The sequence below is a fragment of the Polypterus senegalus genome, chromosome 1 (genome assembly GCF_016835505.1).
Source record: "Polypterus senegalus isolate Bchr_013 chromosome 1, ASM1683550v1, whole genome shotgun sequence".
Lineage (NCBI taxonomy): Eukaryota > Metazoa > Chordata > Cladistia > Polypteriformes > Polypteridae > Polypterus > Polypterus senegalus.
The window spans coordinates 266,424,713-266,442,037 of record NC_053154.1 but is presented as its reverse complement, the minus strand read 5'-3'; the positions used below and the strand labels follow the sequence as shown (position 1 = coordinate 266,442,037).

The following is a 17,325-nucleotide window of genomic DNA, read 5'->3' as shown; positions in this document are numbered from 1 at the left end:
AGTATCCTCTTAAATGAGAAGGCGACTTCTGCTTCAACATCCTATCCTGGCAGATTATTCTGTCATCTTCATAACAAAGTTCATTTGTTAACTGCATGTGGCACTTTACATATCTTTACTGGAGGCCAAGCTGAATTGTCCAATCCCCAAGTCTATCCAAATGTTTCTGACTTATTTTGCTGTCTTTTCATTGTTTGTTATCCTCACTGTTGTAGTGTCATCAGCACAGATTTATTCACAATATCTAATGGAATTTTAGGACTGTCCTAAAGACTCCATTAATGACCTCACTCTCAATTAAAGCATACAACTCTTATAGATAAACTGTGTTAATGCATTTACAATATGTGTAGGGCTATACTGATTTGGAAATTTTAAAAGGAGACGACAGCTCTCACATATCTGCTAGTATGTCTGTTCCTTATCTGTTTGAGAACTGCTGAAGCCATTCAAACCAAACCTTATGTGAACTTCCTTTGGGACTTGAGCAATGTCATGGGCTGAAATTGCCCTCACTTCCCCCTTTTGCTCCCAAGTGGATGCAATGCTGTAGAGGACAGGAAACAATAAGGAGATCAGCAGATCAGAGTGGAAGGATTACTTCTGAGGTGTTGGCCCGTTGTAAGCATGTTAATGAAACAAACAGCCAGTCTCTTGCACTCCATGCTCGGTATCACTAACCTCATTTGTACGCTTCTGGGTCTCAAGTGTAACAGAGAGAATGTCCTTAGGGCTCAGTCAGGGTCTCTGGCTGCTAATTTGATCATACATTCCATTCATGCACGTTATTTCCCATGCATCCATGCTGCTCGCATCCTGTGTTTTGGAGCGCTACCATGTCTGTGCCGTTTGTACGAGGGCCTCACTGAACTAAACAGTTTGGCTGCTCTCTTTTCTAATGGAATTAACACTAACAAAATTAAACAACACTAAAACCGCAGACAAGTGTTAATGATATTGTTATTATAGTAAAATATATAACTTAAAGAAACATTGACTAATTTCATAAGACCCTAAAAAGAAGAAGCTGAACTGACTAGAAATACTGCTGTATCAGAGAGGAGAACCCTTAGGATATCCACTCACAGCTTGAGGCAGCAATATTTACACATGAAGAGCTCTGAGTTTGCTGGCTCGCAACATGACATAACATTCTTCAGCCTGTATAATCTAGTCCAAAGTCATGAAAGATCAGTTGCTATTTTAGTAGCAGTAAGTGGAATACACTCTCTCCCACCCTGGCTGGGCCGCCACTCCATCATTGGACCCATACGTACACAAACATGCCCCCACTCACATGGCCAATTTGGAAACTCCGGTTAGCCTGACACAGACATTGTGACCTTACATCTCTGCAAAGATCCTGGAGGGTTAAACTGACTTAACCAAAAGGAAATTTCAGTTTTAATGTCCTTCAGGAAGTACGAGGAAAACCCATACAAACACACGGAGATCATGCAGGTTCCACACAGACATTGGGAAGGGTGTTAGATTTATGAGGCAGTAACTCTAACCACCAGGCCACAGTGGCATCTTTAGACAAATCACAGTTGATTATTTTAGACATTATATAAGAATTAATTACCTTTCCTGCATGCCTTTTGAATGAATGACTGTCAAATATATATAAAATAAGCTAACATCACGGGGCTAATTAAAATGTTCAATGCTAAAAATATACAGAATAATGTAATCACAATGACTTATATATACTGTAAAAAAAAAAAATTAGTACTATAAATACAAAATAATGAAATCCCAGTAGCTAGTATCTTGATCTAAACTTGTACTGCTTTCATTCTAAGAGCACCTTTCCAATGCTAATACACTTGACATACTGTATCAGAGTATAGCACCATTTTTTTAACAACTAACCAACAGGCAAATGACATAACTTGCTCAGGGTCACACAGGGAGTCTCAGGCCGGAATTGCACCTGGCAGCACCTTCACCACCACAGCTCAGTGCTTTCTATTTTATGCTTTTTTCATTCTGTATGTTCAGTGACTAGAGTGAGAATTATCTTAACTAGTTTACTAATTACAAGTAAGAATCCTGAAAAAGAAAAGAGCATTCTGTATGTCATATAGTTTTTATCCATCTATCCATTCATTTTCTGTCCAGCCATTGGTCTTTGCTGCCTGTACCTAACCCAGGAAGAACCAAACCCTGCAGGCCACACTTACATTCATCCCCACTCAATTAACCTAACACACACAAGTCTTTAGCATGTGGGTAGAAGACCACTCAACCATGGCACTGTGATACTACATGCTTAGGGGCAAGTGAAGCAACACAAGCTGACTTGGTAGAGCAATTGATTAGGACCTCTGCTGACCGGCTTTTTCATACAATTCTTAAATCATGGCATGTGTTTCAGGCTATAACTTTTTATTTACCATACCTGAAGGCTGTTCCTAATTTATGTCCCCTTTATCTGCAGGTTTCCTGTCCCAGCTTGTATACGAACGGCCCCTGGAGGAGTGCATTCGTGCTGGCCACTATTCAGCCAATGTCATCATCAGACGGGCTGGGTGTACATTCCCAGAGAAGCCAGAATTTCACTAAAACCTGAGAATAAGTTTGGGAACAAGAGTCATCCCTGTTTCGAGGGGACAGCTGCCTCATCCTTTTACCACCAACCCCTATCTTTCTTTTTTTGCTTTTTAATTGAACCACACTTTCCCTCCAGTGCCTGCATTTTGACTTGTGTACTACTTTTCATCACATTCTGTTTAATTTCCGGTTCACAAAGGTGCATTTTGTGCATTTTTTCTAATTACTTAATAGGAGACCTGGCATTATTTACAGCTCTCTTATTAAAAAGAAAAGTGTTACCTTAATAGCTTTATTAAGCAGATACAGTTAAATGTAATGTTCTTGTAATTGTATTTTAATATGTTGACTTACTATGTTTGCGGAATTTAAATGATACATTTTAGGCACAAATTCATGCAATCTCATGAATAATGCGAATGTGTCTATTTAAGTAATGTATTTTTACAGTTCAATTGTAACTACACGGTTGTGGCTGTTTTAAGGGAATTGTTTTATAATAATAAAATAACAATTAAAAGAAAATGAAAGTTAAATGCAGAGATATTTATGCAGGATTTTATATCAAGACATACCAAAATAAATCTCGAAGCGCACAGGTTTCAAAACTTGATTTCTACTTTTTTTTTTTTTTTTTTGTGATGGTTCTGGACTTTTGGATGATATGGTCAGTGTGTGTTTCTGCAGGGATCAATTCTCTGGCTGTATTTGTTCAGTACACTCTGCCATCTCAGACTTGAAGAATAAAAATGTCAACAACCCTACCTTGCCAGCTCTTCCTTTCTTAGTCACTCTGTTCATTTCCAGGGTCTGTGAATTCAGCTTTATGGTGGGATTGAGCACAACAGCTTCTCTGCTGCTGACTGAAGTGGCAGTCCAACAGCAAGATCACGCAGCTTTCGGCTGGATGAAATGTCAATGAATTCGGAAAGCTGTGAGTGTTTAAATCTGCATTCTTAACCTGCTTGAGGGTCTTGTTTCCAGTTATAGGATTAATAAACATGTCTTATTAGCATTGTTACGTACAAGAAAATTAGGTTGCTATTTTACTACGCTATAAAACATTGGATAAAGTAAGAAGAGTTAGTGGGCTTGTTTGGACAAAAGAGCAAAAAAACAGAAAGAAACCATATTGAGCTGCCAATTTAATTATAAGCTGCTGTAGAATATGACAAAGAAAAATTGACACAGCTGTTCACTTGGTCCTCACAATATTGGTGACCTCCCGTGTCCCATCCTGGCCACCCTCAACCTGCCATGTGTTAAGCAGCGCTAGCTGAGAGCCTGGCCATGATCTGGTTTGGAGGCAGCAGGAGCGTTTTGAGTGCTGTGTCAACCATGGATGCTAATGTGTCAACTAATGTAGACCCCTGACATTAGGGAACATCTTTCTGAATGGTTAGCAAACATTGTTTTGTGTAATTGATTTAAAATGTATATCATGACACTCCAAACAGATGATGTTAGTATTAAATACAGAAAAATAATTTGAATTCTCAATGGGTCCTCCATTGTGATTTGAATCTTATACACCAGTCAGATTTGAATTCTAAAAATACAGTCCATGTAGTGTAATTAGACGGGCGCTGCCCATGGCACTGCTTCGTTTTACTTACCTCTTGGCATCCGGTAGAGGGGGCAAGCAACAGATGGTCAGAAAAGAAGCTTTTATACTTGAGTGGTTTAGGATTGCAGTGGTAGAGTAAATATTCAGTTATGCAGTGGAAATCAATTATATTCTTGATTATTAGGAAATGAGATTTAGTCTGATGCTATGTAGTTGTCAGCAGGTAGGAAAATGTGGACTAGAAACCGTACAGTTGTTGGTTCATTCTTCTCCTCTGTGTCATCTCTATAACTCCAAGCTTAGCCTAGAGCCTACTGTCCTATAGTGCCTTATTTATAAAGGGCCTTGGAAGGATGTGCATTATAATGGCACTTGATAAAAGTAGTTTGTATGTTTCAAGGTATTTGGAATATGATGCAAGTAAACCTTATAGTTTTTAACATGTAAAACTTTTTTTTTTAATTCTTGGAGGTATTTTTACAAACTCTGCTGCTGAAATAGGCTTCAGCTCCAATGTGACCAATGACTGGGACACAGAGGGCTTAGAAGCTTGGCCTGATCTTCAATCCACCCATTTACTTAATCCATTTCATTCAAATCTGGCTTGTGAGCATCAGCACTGGGCACAAGGAAGGTAGTAGCCTTGGATGGGTTGTCCATCCATTGCAGGTCACGTTCATTAATACCAGTTAACCTGTCTAACACTAGAATTACCAAAGCTTACGAAAAAACTTGTAAATATTGCCAACCTTAAATCTGTTCGCACCTCACTGTCAGCAACTTTTGTTTTGTAAATGTGTTGATAATCCCAAGCAGTAAGCAGTCTACTATCCCAACCTCCCACAGCTGCAGAAAGTGCAAAAAACTCTCCCAGCTCAAGCCTGGTTTATCTGGGAGTGAGGTACCTGGAGCTGTACAGAGTGAATAATATATTGTTATTTGGAACACATGCATTTCACATATGTTCCGTGTCTACAAAGATCTATGTAAGTGTAGGATGACAGGAAATGCAAAAAATATTAAACACATGCCTAAAAGACAAACGTTTTCCATGTTTTAGTATTAACGACAGCATTTTGACATGAAGTGTATAATGTATGAAGTCCAAATATCAAATAAACACTTTCACAAAAGGTCCAATATAACAGAATAAGTGCGCTTTTATTCAAGACTATAACCGAAGAAAAAGAAATCGGGTTAGTGTGGCTTATTATTTCAACGACTTTGGTAGTACAGCGGTAAGAACTGCTGACTCGTATTCAACAGGTTGCTGGTTTGAGCCTCCCTGGATCCCAAAATAAACGTTTTGAGTAGTGAGCTGCTCTTATTGTTACTATTAAACAATAAAAACATACATTTGATTTGAGTCTGTAACAAAAGCATGGTCTGATCTCCAATCCACCTATATACTTAATCCATTTCATTCAAATCTGGCTTGTGAGCATCAGCACTGGGCACAAGGAAGGTAGTAGCCCTGGATGGGGTGTCCATCCATGGCAGGTCACATTCATTAATACCAGCTAACCTGTCTTAAGTGATGTGTGAGTAAACCCAAAGAAACAGCCACCTAGGTAGAGACTGTTCATTCATGTTCAGAGTTATCAGCTCTATTTTATACTTAAGGCTTACTGATGAACACTGTGCAAAAAGTACAATCTGCAGAGATCAATTCAAAATGAAGATTTGAGATTTGTTCAGAGTTTCACAGTGACCTGTCTGTGTTAACTGATGGTCTTAAAATATTCAGTAAAATATGGGGACGTACTCATGTTGAAGATACTTGAATGTTTAATGTTAGAATTGACTGGTACCATGCTTAGAGTTGGTTATTAACTTATGGTTGAAACTGCTGGGATGGGCTCCAGCTGCCATGATGGTGAACTGGAGAAAGTAGGTTTGATAATGCATAGGTGGGGTGCTGATGTTGGTGATTCCATGTACTCTCAACTGAGCTAATTCTTAGGAACACTATGCTATTTTGGGTAGGGCCTTTTTTTCCTCTTCACAGTCTCAGTTTTTCATGGCATGGATTCCACAAGGTGTTGGAAACATTCCCTTGAGATTCTGGCCCATGTTGACATGATTGCATTATGCAGTTTCTGCAGATTTGTTAGCTGCACATTCATGCTGTGAATCTCCCTTTCTACCACGTTTCAAAGGTGTTCTGTTGGATTCTAATATGGTGACTGAAGAACACAAAACTCATTATCATGTTCATTAAACCAGTTTAAGATGACTTTTGTGTTGTGACATGGTGCACCATCATGCTGGAAGTAGGCATGGGTAAATTTGTGGCCATGAAGCACATGGTCAGTAACAACACTCAGATAGGCCATGGCACTGAAGCAATGATTGATTGGTATTAACAGGCACTAAGTGTGCCAAGAAAACATTACCCACACCGTTACACCACCACTACCAGCCTGGACTGCTCACACAAGACAAGTAGGGTACGTGAATATATGCTGCCAGTGCCAAATTCTGACCCTGACATTTGTGTGCCTGAGCAGAAATTAAGATTTGTCAGCCAGGCCACATTTTTCCAGTCAACAGCCATCCAGCTTTCTGGTTTTGACTGACAGAAGTGAAGCATGACATGGTCATCTGCTGTTCTAGCCCTCAAGGGTCAACATGCTAAGCATTCTGAGATGCTTTTCTGCTCTCCACAGTTGTACAGAGTGGTTACCCCATCTGGCACCAACAATCATGCTATGGTCCAAATCTCTGATATGACACTTTTTCCCATTCTGGTGGTGCTGAGGTGTCACCTGCTGCATGGCTGCACTCAGGTCCTAAGTTGGGATCTTGAGGTGGTTTGTTGTGTGGTGGCTGTATCAGTACCTGCTCCCAACCTCTCTGGTCTTTGAGGTGAACATTAACTGAAGTTTATACATTGATGATGATTGGCTGATTAGATTTTTTTATGTATTTATTTAGCAGGTGACTTTATCCAAGGGGACTAGTATAGTACTGACAAAATGAAGGTGCAAGCATCAAAGCAACAATATAACAAGATAAGAAGAAAACACAAAGGAGTAGAACTACTACAGAATTTTATCTACAACTAGACTAAGACTAAAATCAGCATCCTAAACTCTGTCAGTACAACAATTCCATGTTGTGTGGATCCCTTAAAGGGATGAGCAGGTCTACAAGTGTTCCTAATAATTTGTTCAGTGAGTATGTAGCTGGTATGAGTGGTGGCCTTATTTGTTAATTTGTTGCACCAAAGGCAAACAATACGTCTTCTAGTTAAACAATATTTGTCTGCTATTTTACTATGTATAGGGTGGTCCAGATCTAATTATGCAATTTTCATTACGCTATAACTTACTAAGTTTTTTACGTAGAAAATCACCAGAAAAATCCCGGACCATCGAGAAGTGTGCGAACTGACGAGATGAAAAATTGTCTTTGCGCTGAACTGGAATTCTCCCCGCATAAATCAAAGTCATCCAGACGATCTGGATCTGCATAATTAGATCTGGACCACCCTATACATTTTAAATAGGTTGTGAACCATTTTTGTCAAATTTGTCACTTAGAGAGCAGTTTTTGTGTATATGTCAGTTACTGACAAATTTCCAATTACAATCAAATATCTGCCATCTACTGTATCTATATATCCTATACAGTGTATTTTATAAGTATCTGTCCTATTTTACAGAGGGTGTCTTGTTTGTTTGTCTGTCATTAGTTGCTATCTGCCATACAACATCTTTCTTACCTATTTCTCTGTTATTGGTTAGGCTGCATTTGTCTATTATTATATATAGTGCCTTTCTTGTATATCCATTTTTATATTAATTTATCTCTCTCTCCCTCTATCTATAGTAGAGTAATAACCCGTGTGGCAGGCGGCTGGGTCCCATGCCCGGCCGGGACACCCCTTCTATATATGTTCCGGGGGAGCAACCATGGACGTCTCAGTACCTCCCCCGGGACACTTGGTGGCAGCCTCCCTGGCTGACGATGGTGCCTCAGTTTCCCGCAGGGCTCCATGGGAGATGGAGTTCTCCACTGCCCTGTTGGGATCTGGGGTGACCGCCAGGGAGTGCTGCATGGATCCCTGAGCCGACCTGGACATCAAGTGTAATCAGAGGCAGGTGATCAAGCACTTGGAGCACTTCTGGGTGGGCTGTAAAAAGGGCCGGCAACCACCACTCAACAGCCAGAATTGTGAGGAAGAGGAAGAGGTTGCCATGGAGGAGTGGTGGTTCGAAATTGGAGTGTTCGCTGAAATTGCTTTGGGATTGTGTTGTGGCTGGAGGGTCCACGGGGAAGTCATGCCCTCTAGCTGAAGAAAAATAAAAGTCTTTGTATTTTTTTTACATGTGCCTCCGAGTGAGTCTGTGCCAGGCGCTATACAGCGTCCAGTTCACACCCGATAAATTTCTAATTTTCACCTAAGTGTGTACACGTGTAATATTGTCCTGTTGTAACTTTCTGTAACTTTAGATGTCATTTAACAACACACCAAACTGATCCTTTTTAATCAGATGAAGAGTTGCCAAAATGAAGAGCTGCAGTGTTAGTTCCTGTTTTAATGAAGCAGATCACAATCGCATCATAACATAGGTCAGTAGGTAGGCAGGATTTCATGTTGGTTTTCAGTTCCCAAATATTCAGATGTTGCGTATTGGAGTTCTTTTTAATCGCCACTCAGTGCAGGTTTGGGTTGTTTTTGTTCATCTCCAGTATTATGATGTTGCACAACGTACTGTAAAGCATAGCTTCCTTTACTTCATTGTGAGTCAGAAGAGACCATTTGATTACATCAGTCTGATATATGTTGAAATATTTATGCTAATATATGCTTCTGAAAAAATCAAAGGAAAATGCAATTAACAACTTGTTACAGTGTTGTTTTTTCTTTCTTTCTTCATCAGCATTTCGTTCAGCTTCTTGCAGATGCTTTGGAAACTGTTCTAACTGCTGATTGGTCCAGATCTTTGTCTTCATGCCAGCTGGCTGATTGTTGTCCAATGTGGCAGATGGCAAAACATGAATGTACAAAAGATAGATTAAGAAATAAGGACATGTAATTCACAAAATGACTTTATTTAGTGTTGATAGTTATTTTCTGTTTATTTGTTTGTATTTCTTATTTCTGTGGCTTGTGTCGAGGCCTTGTAAAGGTTTGCATTCCTGAAAAGCAGACCTTCAGTAAACAAAGCTTTGTCTGCAGTGTGTGACTTGATGCCAGACGTGTATATCACGAGTGCCAGAGTGACAACTGGTACTCTGCAGTCTCGTTCCACAAAGCGTGTGCCAAAGCTTTCCCGTGTAATCATCAAGCGTCTGACGCCACCACACAAGCCTGGGGTATGGAGAGGGACTCGCTGCTGGATTTTCCCTCAGGATCGTATGTGTTCAGAAGCACAATAAAAATTGGGGAGGCAGTGAGAATCCTCACTTCTCAGTATGTAGAATTGCATGCGTTCATGCCCTACTAATACCACCAAGTTAGGCTACTCTGAACCTCAACTGAAAATGAGTAGATTTTAGTATTCTGATTTATGCCCTGCATTTGTGTTTGTTTTCATAATTAGCTACCTGTCTGATGTAAGTGATCATTGTTAAATACAACTTTAAAATCACAAGTGAAAAAAATGGCCTGTTTAAATACAACTGTCGCATGGGTATTAGGCCTTTGTCAGCCTGCCGCTCTGCTCAGGGCAGATTTAATATTTACTGTTTCAGCTCTTATGTGATCAGTAGGCTGTGAGAAAATCCAGACGTGATTTAAAAAAAAAAAAGTGAATGGGACTCGCTTACATGCTGAACTGAATGTGTCCTCAGCCAGAAGGAAACGCCAGTCCCAAGTGGGGAATTTGTGACAACAAACATTGCTGCTCTCCGCTGCCAGTAAAACGAGCTGATTCAGTACGAGGCGTGTTTGCATTGGTCACTTACCAATCGACGCTTTTGTTGTGAAGGAAACACATTGAGCAGGAGGTCATCTCAGTCACAATGTCTGCAGCTCCTTTCTCATCTACTGTGTAACCTCAGGAATAAGAAAGAAAGGGCAGCAGAGGAAAGGCCCGTGCGGGTGCTCATGTGCACATAGGCAGCGACTGCGCTTGTGTGTGGCGGGTTATCTGCGATTTGTGCTGCATGAGGACAGAGGCCACCATTTGCTGCCAAAAGTATCACAGTACTTAAAAAAAAAAAAAAAACGTAGTGGAAGGGATTTGCTTTTTTTAATGGCAAAAAAATTTTTTTGCTTTCTCTGAACATGGAGGTATTTTTTTCTTACTAAAAGTTTTTAAGCATTAGGATTAGTTGTTTCAAAGCATAACGCAAGCGCATTCTGAAGTGTGACGTGTTATTGGAAAAACCAGTGATGTGGTTGGTGTACAGTATGGACAGTCGTGAAAAAGCAAGTACACGCCGTGACGTTTGTTTTTCTTTTTTAACATATGTGACATATAACAACTGATCTTTACTTAAACAGTGTCTTTCGATTAAGATGTGCAATACTTTGTTTAATGAAAAATGAACAGATACCCCATTACCTTCTGTGGCAAAAGTAAGTCCACCCTTGGCTGTAATAACTGGTGCTGCCCTCTCAAGTTGGCGTTTCCTTTAACTGTCTAGCACAGGGGTTGCCCACTCCAGTCCTGGAGAGCTACAGTGGCTGCAGGTTTCCATTCTAACCCGTTTCTTAATGAGTTTGCTGCTAATTAACTTCTTTTGAACTAATTTTAATTGACTAGCTCTTAAAGACTCGGGGCCCTTAATTGTTTCTTTTTCTGTAATTAGCAACCAAACAATAATGAGATACAAAATGAGCCAAAGCAACTGGTGTCCATCATACAATATCTGAAAATAAAGAAAGATGAAGGTCTCAGGAATGTCGATCTGCTCAGGTCCACAAAATATTTTACCAGCGCTCCTAGAAAAGAGAAAATCAACAATTTCGGAAATGTCTGCTAATGCACCACGAGAGCAGCAACAAGCCACAAAACTAAAGAAATGGTTTAATTAATGACAAGAACTGGCACCTCATTAAGCAGCTGGTTGGAGTTTAAGGCCCTCACTTAGTTGGTCTTCTTTTGGCTCACACACTTCACATTACATTTCTGTTTGGGTGCCATTTAAGGAAAGAAATGAAGCAGTTCAGAGGAACAACTCTTTAAAAAGCAATTCAGTTAAAATGAATTCACAGGGAGTTAATTAGCAGCACAGCACTCATTTAAATAAAAGGGTTAGAATGAAAACCTGCTGCCACGGTGGTCCTCCAGGCACCCCCTGGACTTGTGCTCAAACCCATTTCAAATCCCCCCACAGCATCTTGATGGAATTTAGATCCAGGCTTTGACTTGGCCATTCCAGAGCTTTTTGTAGCCGTTCCCTGGTAGATCTGCTGCTGTGTTTAATTGCAAGGTTGACTTAAGATTGAGCTTCAAGTTTCTGACAGATGGTCTTACGTTAACCTCAAGAACCCTCAGGTACAATGAAGGATTCGCAGTTGATTCTGTGAGGGTGAGCTGCACAGGCCCTGATGCACCATAGCATTTCCACCAGCTCGCATTACAGTTGGTATCAGGTTTTTCTGCTCAAATGCTGTCTTTGGTTTCCACCAAAGATGTCTTCTGGTACTGTGACCAAATAACTCTACATTTGTCTTGTCAGGCCAGAGCACATTGTTCCAGAAGTCCAGGGTTTGCCTCGGTGTTCATGGGAAGAACTTAGTCTTTCCCCGATTTTCTTTCTGGACAGCACAGATTTCCTCCTGGGACACCCATGTAGATCTACTTTTTGCAGCTTCTTTTGAATGTTAGACTACTGCATTTTGACAACAACAGTGGCAAGAGCTACCTGTAGGCCTCTTGAGGAAAATCTGGGCTTCTTTGAGACTTCTTTTCAGCATTATACATTTTTCTTTTGGGCTACTAGCTCTTCTGAACCGTGGAATGGTTGATTTTTAATTGTTTGGAGATCTTCCGGACTCCTTTGAGACTTCTTTTCAGTGTTATACGTTTTGGTTTTGGGCTACTAGATCTTCTGAACCGTGGAATCTTCCAGACTTCTTTGAGACTTCTTTTCAGTGTTATATGTTTTGCTTTTGGGCTACTAGATATTCTGAACCATGGAATGGTTGATTTTTAATTGTTTGGAGATCTTTTTAAATCCCTTCCCAGACTCATAGGTATCTCTAACCTTCTACCTCAAAGGCCTCAGAGAGCTCTTTCAATCTTTGGAATGATGATAACACACACATTCAGCAATGGAGAGCAAGCCAAAGTAAACGTCTGAGGTTTAAATAAGACGGACTTCAGTGTGGTTCTGCTACAGCTGCAGGTATGTGAGGTAGTGATAAACGTACGGGGTACTTACTTTTTCAACAAGTTTGTATTTGTTTATTTCAGTTATACAATGATGTAATGTTTGTTACAGTATATCACTTTTAGCTATTGATGTTATTTAACTGAAGATCAAATGTTTATCTCCACATATTTAAAAAATAAATACATTTTTAATGTGGGGTACTCACTTTTCCACATGACTACATACATTGACTCTGTGGTTGTGACTCACAGCTCCAGGAGACTGGCCGCCTGAAGTGATTATCTTCTGTCTGTACCCTTATTTTGTTAGGTTAACTGGCAACTATACGACTTCCTCATAGGAGTGTGCCCTCACATAGACTGGCGTAAAGTCCAAAGTCGTATCCTGCCTTACACCCAAATTTTCTGAAATGGATGTCAACACCTACAACCCTGAGCTGGCCCGTTATTGAAACGAGTGCTGTGTATGAGCGTAGTGAGTGTTGCTGCCATCTCACAATTTATTCCCCACATCTGCTCCTTCCTGTGCTTGTGTGTGTTTTCTTCCTACGCGCCTGCAGAGATGTTACCAAAGGTGACAGGTTGATTTCAAACTGGCCATGTGTAGCCTCTGGAGCGGACTGCCACCCTGGTCAGGGCTTGTGCTCAGTGGCAAGGGAATATGCGCCAGCACTCCACCACCCTGAACTGCATCGTGAGTGTTGATTTATATCCTTGTGAATTTGGAATCCTCAATCGTGACACAAGCCCAGTTCAAAATGGTTGATTCCCAGCATACAGCATAGGCGTGCCTCTAATCCAAACTGTAATCCAAAGCACTGGTTACTCGTAGATGGCTTTTATTCCCTTGCCATGAATTGAAGAAGGGTTTCTGGGGTTTGTTGCTTTTGGTGATCTTTTCTAAACAATTGCTTAGCTACTGTGAGAAGTCAGGGCTCTCCCCGAGTCATAGAGCCATTTCTGTTCTTATGTAACGTGTGTCTTGGCGTGTTTCTGTGATGGCAGTATACCTCAGCCATGCAAACTGAATTTCCATCAATCTGTAATCTTTTAATGAACGCTGGGCTCATTTGCATAAAGAGACACCTGTTTACAACCAAATATTTGTCTGCTGTGCACTTGCCTGGTGTGTAGTTTTATAGGCCACACGCCTTGCTGTGTACAGTGAATACGAGTTTCCGAATTGGAAATGATCCGAGTTGTGATGTGACGCTGACATTTCACATTAGTCACTTGATTAAAATAAAATCTACTGTATAACCCAGTCAGTCCAAAAGGCTATATTCTTTGGTCAAATTGCCTTTGGAGTGCTTAGTTTTTTAATGTGCTTATTTTGCTTTTTTGTTTCTATGAAAAATGCAGTTTATCCCTAAATGTTCTTTTGTTTTTGAAGACCTGCTTTTCTTTGATAATCTATCTGGAACCCCACATGAATGCACTAAAGTGGGAAGGTGAAACATCACAACACGGAGCTCTGCACAGTCCAAGAGCACATGAATGCGGCATATGACATTAGGGGAGGGGCCCTAGCAGCTGCCCCGCCCACAGCTCCACCCCTTCAGTGTGAGCGGTTGGCCACTGGCAGATTGGGGCACATGTGTACTCGAGGCGATGCGAAAATGAAATCCCTTGGTCAGACAGGCCCCTGCACGAAGATTATGTGTGCGGCCCTTTCACCATGCACAGGCTTGTTGGAGAATGCTGAAGAGAGATTAGTGGCTGAAGTACGAAGATGTGAAACCCATTTACATTACCGATGCATCCTTTCAAAAGGCAGTACACAATTAACAGAAAACACTTAGGATTACAGTCATTATTGTATATAACTCCAGTTCTTAAATCTTTACACTGGCTCCCGGTTAAGTTTAGGGCAGATTTCAAAATCCTCCTTTTAACATATAAAGCATTAAATGGCCAAGGTCCGGCTTACTTGTCTGAACTTATCATGACTTACAAACCAGAGCGCACATTAAGATCTCAAGATGCCGGTCTGCTTTTGATTCCAAGGATTAATAAAATAACAGTGGAAGGTTGAGTTTTTAATTACAGGGCCCCTAAACTGTGGAATGGTCTGCCTGCTTCTATAAGAGATGCCCTTTCGCTCTCAGCTTTCAAATCCCGACTGAAGACTCACTACTTCAGTTTAGCACACCCTGACTAGAGCTGCTGATTAACTGTACAGACTGCATCTCTGTTGTTAGTCATTAGCACTAAAACATAAGTTATATGATCGTTATAATTTGATACTAACCCTCACCTATTCTGTTTCTCTTCTCGGTACTCAAATGTGGCACTTGGTGCAACGGCCCACCTGCCAAGTTGTTTTGCCTACCTAAGGTAAAGTCATCCCTGATGGAGGATCACAAGAATCATCGGGTAGAGGGGTCCTTTCATCGCATTGGCTGGCCCAGCACTGATTCTGCTGTGGAATGGCCAATAGGAGGAGGCAGCTTGATGGATGAGGTCTCCAGGACTCTAAAAATATCCAAATCTTATTATGTGATATCATCTACTGTTAAATTCTGCTCCGTACTTCTAAAATGTATTTGTATACTGTACTGAGGATATGTTCTGTTCTGTGTATTGTATTGACCCCCTTCTTTTTGACACCCACCTACCTGGAAAGGGGTCTCTCTTTGAACTGCCTTTCTCAAGGTCTCTTCCATTTTTTTTCCCTACAAGGGTTGTTTTTTGGGGGAGTTTTTTCTTGTCTTCTTAGAGTCAAGGCTGGGGGGCTGGCAAGAGGCAGGGCCTGTTAAAGCCCATTGCGTCACTCCTTGTGTGATTTTGGGCTATACAAATATAAATTGTATTGTTATAAGTTTCCCACATTTGTAAAGGGTGTGACAGATAGGTGGCGCTATCGCTCCCTTGAACCCTGACTTGACTTCAGACACCAGGTAATATTCCAAATGTTGACTTTATTATTACACAACAGTGCACAAAGCACCCTCCTCTCCACAATACTCATTAAATAAACAATACACTACAATAGTAAACTCTCGTCCACTCCCAGACGCGTTGCCAACCTTCCACCCAGCTCAGCTCACTGTCTGGGACGTCCCACAGTCCTTTTATATTCCCTGACCCGGAAGTGTTTCCCATCCTTCAGTTCATGATTCCTTATCACTTCTGGGTCAGATAAAAAGTCCCTTTCTTCACCCGGGAAGCACGTCATTCCTCTTGTCCATGTGACCTGGACGTACTTCCGTGGCGTAGGGCAAATAATCTTTTCTCCTCCCTGCAGCTCCATCTAGCGGTCCCTGTGGTATCCAGCAGGGTTGAGAATGAAAACTCCACTGTCCATAATTCCCTGCTGGTATTCAGGGCACCTCCATGCTGCAGGGAGAGCTCCACCTGGCGGTCTGGGGGTGTTGTATTCTTTACAAGTATACAAAGGATACTGTAAAATTAAAATACTGACATAACCTTCAAATAGGGTGAGTAGGTACCACCAGCCAGAGTGGCACTTCACTAGGCCTGAACCCAAAATGGGCCTCACCTCAATCTCAAAAGGCAGGCTTAAAGGCCTGCACACGCCAAAAATAAGCAAAGCCAACAAGTCCAGTCTGTAATTCAAAGGCAGAAATCCACAGAGAATGTACAGATTACCATAAACCAGAAAAAGCTAACAATACTAACTGTGATGCACACTCCACCACTGTCACTGGTGCTCAACCTCAACACGAAGATTTCGAGTGGCTCTGCCCACAAAGCACAAGATAATATGGCCTTGAAGCACATATATAGAATAAATAACAATGCAGACTATATATATATATATAAAACAACTGAATACAATTGAATAAAAACAACAATAAAGAGGAAAATAAATATAAGCCAGGGAACCAAAACGCCTGTAACACAACACAACCTATTTCCTCAAGCAGCGGCACATGCACACTTCGCCAGCACAGCCACAAGTGGACGAATGTTGTCACTTCTCTTAAGGTCCTGTCACATTACACGATTTATGCAGCGACTTTTGTTCACATTCTTCATTCACATAATCCTGGCAAGGCAGAGGTAATCTCGGTTGTGTAGTTTGACACCGCCACCCCGTGACTCAATCTGACAAAATCTTAGAAGTCCTAGAGGTGGGCTTTGTGTATTTGTGGAAGCTGAAAGTCAAGGAGTGCTCACCTTGAAGTACAACGCCTAGAATGAGGTGCTTTGGACCTAACAAACTGAAGGGAAGAAGGGCTTGTCTGCTTGATGCCTTGTTTCGCATCTCATAAAAAAATAAAAGAGCACAGTTTGTAGCTGAGCTCGCTGTATCTGCAAAGCCTTCATACGTACTCTGTTGGCTGACAGACAAACTTGTGATACGCGGCCCTCCAACGCTGCTCCAAATCCGTCCCCCTCATGTGTCATGTCACCATGTGATTCAGTGAGAATTTGCTTATGCAGTTCATCAATTGCATGTCATGAAACAATCTTGAGGAATCGGATTATTTAATTTGCTGGCTGCAGAAGTGACTGGAGCAGTCTGCACCATTGGCTTGCTGTGTGTCCCCATGTAGGGAACTGCAACATGCGGATTACAGAACTACAAATACAGTGGTGTGAAAAACTATTTGCCCCCTTCCTGATTTCTTATTCTTTTGCATGTTTGTCACACAAAATGTTTCTGATCATCTAACACATTTAACCATTAGTCAAATATAACACAAGTAAACACAAAATGCAGTTTTTAAATGATGGTTTTTATTATTTAGGGAGAAAAAAATCCAAACCTACATGGCCCTGTGTGAAAAAGTAATTGCCCCTGAACCTAATAACTGGTTGGGCCACCCTTAGCAGCAATAATTGCAATCAAGCGTTTGCGATAACTTGCAATGAGTCTTTTACAGCGCTCTGGAGGAATTTTGGCCCACTCATCTTTGCAGAATTGTTGTAATTCAGCTT

At 41.1% G+C, this 17,325-nt stretch overlaps 1 protein-coding gene across 5 annotated transcripts in view; it reads left to right on the top strand.

The window, feature by feature from the left end:
• LOC120541666 (adenosine kinase-like) overlaps nt 1-3,320 on the top strand; it is a 562,677-nt gene extending 559,357 nt beyond the window's left edge. For 4 of the 5 annotated variants that reach the window (XM_039773555.1, XM_039773528.1, XM_039773547.1 and 1 more), the window contains exon 12: nt 2,444-3,320. In XM_039773555.1, the coding sequence (XP_039629489.1) occupies nt 2,444-2,568 (125 nt within the window). In that variant the 3' untranslated portion in view covers nt 2,569-3,320. The remainder of the gene's footprint in view (nt 1-2,443) is intronic. The other variant, XM_039773538.1, reaches the window with a different exon arrangement.
• The last annotated feature ends 14,005 nt before the right edge of the window (nt 3,321-17,325 follow it).